The 10,798-nt window shown below is 49.7% G+C and overlaps 1 protein-coding gene across 1 annotated transcript; it reads right to left on the reverse strand.

The window, feature by feature from the left end:
- Positions 1-6,153: 6,153 nt before the first annotated feature.
- LOC132372808 (voltage-dependent L-type calcium channel subunit alpha-1C-like) lies at positions 6,154-9,935 on the reverse strand. The gene is made up of 4 exons (XM_059934928.1): positions 9,841-9,935; positions 7,804-7,869; positions 7,060-7,151; positions 6,154-6,160 (listed from the first exon to the last, which is right to left on the reverse strand). The coding sequence occupies exons 1-4, from the start codon at positions 9,931-9,933 to the stop codon at positions 6,154-6,156; spliced, it is 258 nt and encodes an 85-aa protein (XP_059790911.1). The 5' UTR covers positions 9,934-9,935.
- Between the last annotated feature and the right edge of the window lie 863 nt (positions 9,936-10,798).

The following is a 10,798-nucleotide window of genomic DNA, read 5'->3' on the forward strand; positions in this document are numbered from 1 at the left end:
TCCTCTGGTGGCCAGATTTGGAACAAGGCCCTAGTTTTCCGGCCCTGCTCCCAGGCTCCGAGGGGCCTATGCAGCTGCGCCCCTTGGAAAGGGGGCGTGCCTTTGAAATCCCCCGGGGACATGTTAGGATCACAGGGTGCTGCCCCACCCTCTCCACACCGATTCAGTTGGTCTGGGGGGGGGGGCGGGTCTGCTCATAAGTGTTTTTTCGTTTCCCAGGTGATTCTAAGGTGTAGCCTGTCCTAATTGCGGCAGACTCTACACAGTTCTCAGGGTACGGTGCTGCTTTGTGCCACAGTTACTGTATTTCAGCCAGTGGAAAGCATCACCACTGTAAGCTCAAGTTCACTTTTTTAATTGAAATATAGTTGATTTACAATATTGTATTATTTTCAGGTGTACAACGTAGTGAGTCTCCATTTTTATACATTATGGTCACCACAGTAAGAGCAGTTACCATCCATCACCACAAAGTTGTTACAATATTGTCGACTATATTTCAATACAATTAATATCAATAATATGATCATCATGAATATATCCTACATAATCATCTTTTTCATGACTTGAAATTTCCTTCTAGTACATTCGATGTTTTCCCCTTTCTGGAATACCATTACAGGCTCATGATTTTTCTCAGATTTGTTCCAATGAAATATAATGATTATTTCCTCTTCAGTGTTCAAATCGTAACATCTCAGCCAGTTGACGATCCTTTGAGCTTGTTCTTGTGTTCTCAGTGCCACCGGATGGTCTGAAAGCATCTTGCTTTCCAGGAATAAGGTATTTCAGGCAACAGGGTACGGAATTAGCTACTTTTCACCAAGCTTTGGTTCTTTTAGTGGTGTATTAGAGACCCCATTCAGGGTCCTAGGGCTGCATATTGTGAAAATAAGGGAAACCTCACTAAAATAGAGTTGGGAGGACAGAAGGGAGAGCTCTCACGCAGGTACCACTTGAGGTCAATTATAGGAAAGAATCATCAGTCACAGCCCCCAACAGGAAAAGATGTGCATTGCATCCCCTATAAGAAATCACCCGGCAACTCAGCCAGTGAGAACCGATATATCATCACCTTGGACTCTCACTTTTCTTCAAAAGACTTTTGTTCAAAACAACCCGTCCCAACTTCCTCCTTTTTCTTTATAAATGTTTCATTCCTCTCCTTCATTGGATTTGCCTATGGCTTTTGCTATAGCTTGCTTCTTCCGAATTACAATTCCTTTGCTATTCCTGAATAAACCCATTTTAGCAGGAAAAATAACAGTTTTATTTTTAAGGTCAGCATTACCAAATTGTTCCATGAGTCTGAATTGGTGATTTTCCTGTGGATCGGTTTCAGTGATAGAGCTATAAAAAGTTATACTTTTGAAAGATTTTACAACGATGTTTTTATAGAATTCCTACTTTACTCAATTTAATTGTTGTTCTGATAGAAAAAGATTTCAAAATGATTTTATTTACAACGTGTCTATTTAAATTCAACACAACAGCCCCAACTAAATTTAGCAAAAGCTGAATTTCCAAATTGCTAAACATTTTATGGAACAAATTGAAAGATGGAGAGAGATTACCTGAGGGGAGAGGTCCATCAAATTCTACAGATGATTAGCTTTCATTTCCAGGAGGCAAATAAACAGCTGTATGGGGCTTTCTTGCCTAAATCACTTATCTTCATAGCACAGGGATTTTCCAGAATCCTGGCCCATCAGAATGTGTGGTGAGGAATGTCAGCACCATTCTTTGGGGGTATGTTTTAGCAAGGATGGAAATTGCTACTTTTCTGTTTCCATTTCTAAGAAGACTTAGAACCAGAAAGAGCCATTGGAAAAAAAAAAAGGCATTTAGCCCCAGGGATTGTTAAACTGAGGTCCTTGGATAGTCTGTAGGAAGTCTGTAAACTCTTGGAAATGATCTGCCAAATGTTCATTGGTGAATGTGCTTTCCCCTGGATAAAGAGTTCATAAACTTCATCAGATTCTTGAAGGAGTTTTGGGATTAACCAAACCAAACCATCACCACAACAAAACCACAACATGGATTTAGTCTAATCTTTTCACTTAATGTTAAGTAAACTGAGGCTCTACAGAGTAAATTGCTGCCTTGAGGCAACAGTGAGTCAGGGGCAGAACTCAGGGAGAGAGCCGGGGGCGGGGTGGGGGGTGGGGTGGGGGAGGGTGAGCCTGGTAAAGGCATTTGAAGTTCTGTCCTCTTGGACTGGGTTTCCCAGAGCAGGGAGTCATCACATCCAGGAATAATGATTATGTTTTTAAAAAGGGAACATTGAAATTTGAAGGAAGAGAGGAAAGGGATGTAGATGGTGGAACAGAAATAATGTTGGGAGAAATTGAGCAAAGATGAATCAAAAGAATTAGAAGTGATGCCTGTGAAGGTGAGGGAGGTGGTGAGGGGTGCAGACCTCTGTGGCGTGGCTACAGGGTGTTGTGGTCACTGAGAAGGCAGTAGAGTGTAAAAACATTTGCAGAATATTTCTCAATCAAAAGCCTCCAGGCTTTTTCATGGGAATTGACAAGCTGATTCTAAACTACATGGAAACGCAAAGGACTAAGCTGCCTTGGAAAAGAATAAAGTTGGGGAACGTATGTTAACAATAAATTTTTTTTTTTTTTTAATTTTTAAATTTTTGGCCGTGCTGCACAGCTTGCCGGATCTTAGTTCCCCGACCAGGGATTCAACCCAGGCCCCCGGTACTGAAAGCCCAGAATCCTAACCACTGGACCACCAGGGAATTCCCCAGGCTTTTTCTAAAGCTACAGTAATCAAAACTGGGTGGTACTGGCATAAGGATCAACAAATAAATCAATGGAGCAAAAGGAGCTCCCAGAAGTAGATGCACAGGTATGTGGGCACTTGGATTTGATGAGGTGCCAGAGCAATTCAATGAGAAAAGGAAAGTTTTGTTTGTTTGTTTGTTTTTGTTTTTTTAAACAAAGAGTACTGGAACAACCGGGTATCCTTACAGAAAAAAGTGAGCCTCTATCCCTGCCTCACACCATACACAGAAATTAATTCAAGATGGACTCCAGGTCTAAGGATAAAAGCTAAAATTCTAAAGCCTCCAGAAAAAAACATAGGAGACTATCTATGTGACTTGGGAATAGATTAAGTTTTCTTAGACACAGAAAGTAATAACCATGAAAGAATAAGTGATAAATTAGACTTCGTAAAAATTAAAAACTTCTGTTCATCAAACACACTGTTAAGAAAATGAGAAGACAAGACATAGACAGGGAAAAAATATTTTGCAAGACATACGTCTGACAAAGAACTGATATTCAGAATATATAAAGAAATCCTTAATTCAATAGTAAAGAGACAAACAACTCAATTTTAACAAATAGGCAATAGACACTTTATAAATGAATGTATATGTATAGCCAGTAAGCACACGAAAAGGGGCTTATCATCATTATTCATTAGAGAAATGCAAATTAAAACCACAATGAAATGTAGAGCTACACACCTACCAGAATGGCTAAAGTTAAGAACTCTGACAATGCTAAATGCTGACAAAGATCTGATACAACCAGAATTTTCATACATTGTTGGTGGGAATGTAAAATTTTGTAGTTACTTTGGAAAGAGGTCTAACAGTTTCTTAGAAAACTAAACCTACAACTGCTCTGTGATCTAGCTATTCCGTTCTTAGGTGTTTACCCAAGAGAAATACAAAACATATGCCCACAAAAAGACTTGTGTAAACAAGTTCATAGAAGCTTTATTTATAATAGCCCCAAACTGGAAACAGCCCAGGTATACATCAATAGGAGAATAGATAATAGTGGTATATTTATAAAATGTACGAACTATTATTAGACGCAAGAGCATGAATGAATCTCACAAATGCTATGTTGGGGAAAGAAATCTTTCACAAAACAGCATACACTTTATGATTCCAATTTATAAGGTGGAATAGTTGATAGCAGGCAAAACTGATTTATGGTCGCAAAAAAAAAAAAAATCAGACCAGTGGTTGCATGCAGGGGACAGGGATCCAGGATTGCCTGGGAAGGGTTATGAATAGAATTGCCAGACAAAATACAGAAAGCCCAGTTACACTGGAATTTCAGACAGACAGTTAATAATTTGTTAGGACAAGTGTTTGCCAATGCAGTAGTTGGGGCATACTTATACTAAAAAATTATCTGTTCTTTATCTGAGACTCAAATGTAACTGGGCATTCTATTATCTTTCCTTCTAACTTTGGCAGCCTTGAGCAGGCAGGATGATTCTAGAGTGACGGTAATTCTCATCTCCTTACAGTGGTAAGTGTAGACACACTGCTCTAAAGGTATAGAAATAAGCAGAGACATAAGAAAAAGTGCACCAAATCCATGGTGTTACTACTTTGTACTAGGTTTAGAGAAAAAAATGTGAAATCATCATGGTAATGTGAATGTATTATTTGTTTCTTAAGGCATTTGAAATATTTTTAATTTAATTTTATTTATTTATTTTTTTGGCTGTGTTGGGTCTTCATTGCTGAGCACAGGCTTTCTCTAGTTGCGGCGAGCGGAGGCTACTCTTCATTGCAGTGCGCGGGCTTCTCATTGCAGTGGCTTCTCTTGTTGCACAGCGTGGGCTCTAGGCACGTGGGCTTCAGTAGTTGCAGCGCACGGCCTCAGTAGTTGTGGCTCACAGGCTCTAGAGCACAGTATCAGTAGTTGCGGCGCATGGACTTAGTTGCTCCACGGCATGTGGGATCTTCCCAGACCAGGGCTCGAACCCGTGTCCCTAGCATTGGCAGGCGGATTCTTAACCACTGGGCCACCAGGGAAGTCCGGCATTTGAAATATTTAGGAGAATGTCATGTTAGAGGATCTGATGTGTTATACTTGTGATATTAATTTGAAACATTTAAGAGGATTTGATATTAGTCTTGTGATTTATTTATTTATTTTTTAAAAAATTATTTATTTATTTATTTATTTATTTATGGCTGTGTTGGGTCTTCGTTTCTGTGCGAGGGCTTTCTCTAGTTGTGGCAAGCAGGGGCCACTCTTCATCGCGGTGCGTGGGCCTCTCACTATCGCAGCCTCTCTTGTTGCGGAGCACAGGCTCCAGACGTGCAGGCTCAGTAATTGTGGCTCACGGGCCCTGTTGCTCCACGGCATGTGGGATCTTCCCAGACCAGGGTTCGAACCCGTGTCCCCTGCATTGGCAGGCAGACTCTCAACCACTGCGCCACCAGGGAAGCCCCTTAGGTGCTTGTATATTTTCTGAGTTCTCTCTTTAATTAAATTAAATTTAATTAATTCTCTCGTTAATTTGTTCTCATTAATAATGACTTCTCCTCCTCCTCCCACTCCTTTCTAATTTGACAGATGTGCCAGGTTCTATAATCTCTCTAAAGACACAAATTGTGCTTATTTTCAAATATTTTTCCTCTCCCTATTCTCTTCCTCCCGATGTGTTCATTCATCTGTTAGGTGAGTGTGGTGACTTCTTTTTTGACATTGGTTTGCCCCCAGTACTTTGGGGTGACTGTTACTGCTCTTTGTGATCGAGAGCCCAGTACACAACTCTGTGGACCAAGTTCTCGTTGCAGGAGCATCTCTGGGGACCATGGAAGACAAGACGAGACGTGCTGCCAGGTGGGGTGGACAGGTAGCTTCTCTGAAAGGGTGGGTTCCCTTGGGGGCCCTGCTCTACTTCTTAGACCCCAAAGCCCAGGCTGTGGCGGCAGGGCTCTGCTTTCAGCTTGTGGGCATCAGCAAACGCTCTCCAAATGCGGCTCCCCAAGGAGGCAGTGTGGTTGTGGCCCCAGCTGTCCTGGTGCCTGGCCCCTGTGGACCCTGAGCTTGGGGAGGCCCTGGCTGCTCTCGCTCCTTCACAGGCTCACCGGCTTTGGGATGTGTTTTCCTCCGAACCTGGTCCTTTGTCCATTGAATCGCATCTGCTTGCCTCCGTTGAAGACTTCCTCAGCACTGCTGGCTCAAAATGGCACTCTTTCTTGGCTTTTATCCTTCCTTGTTCTTTTACAAACTATCTCCTGTCGCCAAGGACTTTAGGAAAGGAGAGGGGAGACCCATGTGCCCCGGCTCACATGTGTCCAAATCCCATATATAAATGCGGCTCAGGCGTAAATGTTGCTGTGAGGCTGTGGTTTATGACGGCCCCGTGTTCTCACGGCTACCATCTGAGGGAGGGTGATGTCGGACAGATATTTAAGGGGACTGCCATTCTGACTGAACACATTTTGAGCAGTAATGATTTGCAGGCTTGGATGTGGGGAAAGGATTCCACAGCGCATGGTGAAGGTGGGGTTATTTGATGGGGAGGATCCCTGGATCTTCGGAAGGAACCCCAGGGGGATGGTAAGGGCTCAGCGCCTCTCCCAGCACCTTAGCATGGAGAGTACAGGTGCTGGAATGGACTCTAGGCATCATCTGGCCCAGGGACTGAGTAAACAGTTCTCATCACCACCAGCCCTGGACCAGGTGAGGGGTCCCAGAGCCCAGGCTGTGATGAGCAGGATGGTGAGAAGAGCCAGAGGAGGGGTAGCCCAGGGGGTCACTGGGATCCAGAGGAGGAAGGACGTGGGGCTGCCGCACGGAATCCTTCCCTCGGGGTCGGGCGGGACACACCCCTCCCCCAGCTGTACCTGTGGCCGCGGCCTCCCCAGAGGGTGAGGGCTGGCGCCGGCTCAGCCAAGGGGGAAACTAAGTGCCGTGGACGGAACCACTGACACAGACAGTGGCACCAACTCCGGCAGCTGGGCTTGTCTTAGGAGGAAACTGAGGCTCGGAGTCATCTGCCGTCTTGCTCAAGGTCACTCAAGGTCACATAGCGAGCGTGCTGCAGGCCTGGCTCAGCTTCGAACCAGGGTGCTCTTGGACTTTGATTCTGATCCCCTACTGGCTTCCAGAGTCAGCGGCAGGGGCCGTGTCCAGTCATTATAAACGACAGTGAAAGGAAGGCTTCCCGGTCAGGGGGCTTCCCAGCCCCCCAGCCCCAGTTCTCGTCGTGCAGCCAGGCCAGGGCCGCACCGAGCAGGTGTCCCCGTGTGCACCTGTCCGCACCTGTCTGCACACTCACCTGAAGAGGAGCAGCACGGCCTGGGGGAAGGTCTGGAAGTTGTTGTTCCTGTTGATCTCTGTCGTGTCATTCAGGGCGATTTTCCCGAACACCTGGCAGGGGGAGAGGATGGGGTCCGTGAGCTGTGGACAGAGGGGTCCTGGTTCCCACCCATCGTTCAATGGTCTCTTCAGGGGTCACAGCTGACCCTGGACGGGCTGGCCCATAAGCTGAACAGAGTCCCCTCTGCGACCTGGAAGGCCTCACGGGGGCAGGTACCTGCTGCCCTGTCCAGCCCCTGATCCCAGCCCCCCACTCCGGACAAGCATCCAAGAAAAGTGCCCTCGGCCCTCGGGAGGGGCCCTGGGCCCCGCGGGAGGGGGGCTGAGAGCGGGCGGAGGCTGAGACCTCGACCCTGCGTCTGTGCAGGGACAAGGCTCACTGGCCTTCCTCTTTCTTTTTTCTTTTTCTTGGCTGCAGGTTCTTGAGACTATTTTTCTTTCCTCTTGAAAAAATACTTTACTGAGGAATAATTAACAAATAGGCCCTTCACATAACTTGGGGGAGTTTTTCCCTATAGAGAGTGGAACCTGGGCCAGGGGCAACAGGGAGAGAGGGTCTCAGAGCTGTGCACCCCCAGGACACCACGGGGGTGGGGGGAAAGTTCCAATTCCGGTGACCTTTCCAGCCTCAGAAGGAGGGGCGGGTGTCAGGGGATGTGGGCTGGGGGCCGGGCCCGAGGAGACAGCGGGGAGCCTGTCCTACCTGCATCCCGATCACGGCGTAGATGAAGAACAGCATCACGATCAGGAGAGCAACGTAGGGCAGGGCCTGGCAGGGGCACACAGATGCCGTGAAGTCGGCGGGGGACCGCTGGCTGGACCCCTCCCCGGGTGGCGTCTCTTCAGTCGCCAGCTGCTGCCTGGCTTGGGGGGCACTTCCAGGAGCCCCGCAGACGTTCTGGGCGCTAAATGGGAGCAGCCTGAGCCTGGTGCCGACCCCTCCCCTCACCTGGGTGTCAAGCACCTGAGACCTGGGGAGGTCTGCCCAGAAAGGTGGGCTCTGAGCCAGCTCGGCCAGCGAGCTGGGGTGGTGGCCCCGGGAGCCGGCCGGTTCCCCAGAGCGAGTGCAGCCCCCGCCGCGTGGGCACCAGGAGAGAACGGACCTCTGGGCTTCCTGTTACTGCTCCCGCTGCAGGCCCCCCGCTCGCAGGCATCTCTGGGTGGTTGCTGGGCCCCACGTGGGCCCCGATTCTCAACGCCCACTCCTCTGGCTTCATTTCTGACCGTCTCCAGGTCAGATCCGGCCTGGCCACGCCCACGAAAATCCCACCAGCGCTGGAGCCCTCGCGGCTCCTGGTTCTAGCCCTGTGGCCAGGGCTCCAGGGGCCTCTCCCCTCACCCCGGTCAGAACAGGAGCCCCACGAGGGGGGCAGGTTTTACACGCGCCAGCACACCCTGCTCCTCCCGGGGCGGGGGGCATCTATCCTTCTCCTTCTGAACCAGAGCTGCTCCCCTGGGGCGGGCTGGTGGCTGGGGGGCCACAGGGGCTGGGAGGGCCCTGGCAGCAGGCCGTCTGGACCCCGGGCCCTACCTGTCTGCATTCTGAAGTCTTTGATGCCCTTCATCTCTGCATTTCTATCACCCATGTACCTACTTGAAATTCTACTTTCTCTCCTTAAAAGGAGGTGGTGTTCCCCCAGAGGAAGCGGTAGAGGAGGCTCAGGGCTTTGGAACTCAGCCATCAGCCCCACTGTGCTTGGGAAGGGAGAAAGAAGAAGAGAGCGCCAGCTTACACGGAACCTCAGCTGGACATCAAGAGTCTGGGAGTTTGGCGCCGCGGAGGCATCTGTATCTGACTCGTTAAAAAGCAAAACTCAAGCCTCCAGTCTGAGCTCGTCCTGGGTTCAGAGCCCTCCTGACGCTGCAGGTGCCTTATGCTCTACTGACCGGTGACATACCGGCAACACGTCCAGGCTCAGCCCTTCCGGCTATGGTCGTGGGCTTCGTCAGGAAACATCCCCACCGATCTTGCCTCTGTCTGCTGACTTCTGGGGCTCGGGGAATCAACCCACTCACCGGCCCTGCTAAAAACTCACGCTTGGCCCACGTTTGAAGCCTGTGACGGCAGCCTCTTGGAGACAGCTGTTCCAAGGAGACTTCAAGGTCACACCGGTCGGCCTCTCTCTCACTTTAGCCAAAGATTGCTAGAGCAGAAGCGGCTCCCACCAGACGGTCTGCTGCAGTGAAGCGGGCGTGGCCTAGTTTTAATGCCCCTCACAGGTAACACTGTCGGGGTGATAGGAAATCTAACCACTCTCTGGGTAATGAACCCAGCTTAACCTCTTACTGGGGCCTTGACTCAGAGCTGGAGGGCGGCCTGGTGACTAGGAGGACCTCCCCGTCTCTGGCTATGTCACCTCTCCTTCCTCTCTCCCAGAGGCCTCGCCACGGCGCTCATGGGTGCCCCGTGCAAACCCCACGTCAGATTCGGGGTGGGGACGTCAGCCAGCAGAGTCCTCAGGACGTTTAACAGGAAATGGCCCTCGGGTCCGATTCTCTCCCAGTGGCTCATTAGACAGTCAAGGTCACGGTGAGCTGCCACCCACAGGAAAGCTCAAGGATGGAAATGTCGCACCAACAGCACTCGACAGCTCACAGACCAGGCAGGCAAGGCGCATGGCAGACACAGGCAACATGCATCGGGGGCTGGGCTCCAAGATGCTGGGGGTCGGGTGGGGGAAGTGGGTATGTTAGAGGGGGTCACAGAAGCTGAGAGCATGGTCTGGAGGCTCGGTCTTACCATAAAGGGAGAGCATTGGGTATGTTCAGCTGGCTTTAAAGAAAGGCAGACAGAGATAAGCTGTAATGAGTCTCCGACGAAGACGCCCGGCATTCTAGGTCTCGGTAACACAGGAGCAACGCAGTGGCAGGAGAGGGCAAGAGGGCCAAGTGGAGGGTACACGGCAAAGGCCTGGCAGGGTCTGGGCACCGCCAGAGTGGACTCCCACCCAGCGAGGACTCTGGGTGTTCTCCTGCCCAGAACCATCTCTGGCTACACATTAACTACTAATTCACACCTGTTATCACAGAGGTGTTCTGGATTTTGAGGATGGAGGTTTTGTTTGTTTTTAATCAGGCGTGTGTCCTAAGATAGCCTCCAGGGGCTGGCACTGCACACGCTTACCCAGCACTGCCAGCTGAAGGCGAGAGACCTTGCCTGTGCCCAAGGCTGCTCTTTGCCCACGTGTATTTGAGCAAAGGAGCCCAGGGGCAGTGGCCCCCCAGGTCCAGGGGAAGACTGAGGTTCAGTTACCCCCTCTGCAGTGGGGCTAGCCCTCAAGCTGAGGCTCAGGAGGGAGAAAGGCCTGCTAGGCTCCTGATCCCCGGGTGTGGACCTTGGACACCAGCCTGAGATACTGAGTGCGGATCTGTTTATTAAATTTGAAAGCCCTGCACATAATAATAATTTAGGACATTATTGTTAACCCCCCGAGAAGCTGTTCTCAGGGGTCTGACTCTGGGCTCATTAGGGGCAGGGGCCGAGGGGCCTGGCCTCAGGGGAGCATCCCACAGCAGCCCTGAGCTGCATCCGGGAAGGTGCCCTGCCCTTTAGCCCTGCACTGGTCTTGGAACCAGTTAGTCCTCCCCTGGTCTGGGAACTAGTCCTCCTCTGGTCTGGGAACTAGTCTTCCTCTGGTCTGGGAACTAGTTAGTCTTCCTCTGGTCTGAGAACTAGTCCTCCTCTGGTCAGGGAACTA

Source organism: Balaenoptera ricei, chromosome 10, assembly GCF_028023285.1.
Source record: "Balaenoptera ricei isolate mBalRic1 chromosome 10, mBalRic1.hap2, whole genome shotgun sequence".
Taxonomy (NCBI): domain Eukaryota; kingdom Metazoa; phylum Chordata; class Mammalia; order Artiodactyla; family Balaenopteridae; genus Balaenoptera; species Balaenoptera ricei.

Bases quoted from the DNA above. Each gene is read 5' to 3' on its own strand.
- LOC132372808 (XM_059934928.1), bottom strand. From the start codon at position 9,933: ATGCCGGGCGTCTTCGTCGGAGACTCATTACAGCTTATCTCTGTCTGC. The intron at 7,870-9,840 runs GTAAGACCGAGC...TGCCCCTGCCAG, and splicing joins CCCAATGCTCTCCCTTTATG to GCCCTGCCCTACGTTGCTCT. The intron at 7,152-7,803 runs GTAGGACAGGCT...TCCCCCTGCCAG, and splicing joins ACGCCGTGATCGGGATGCAG to GTGTTCGGGAAAATCGCCCT.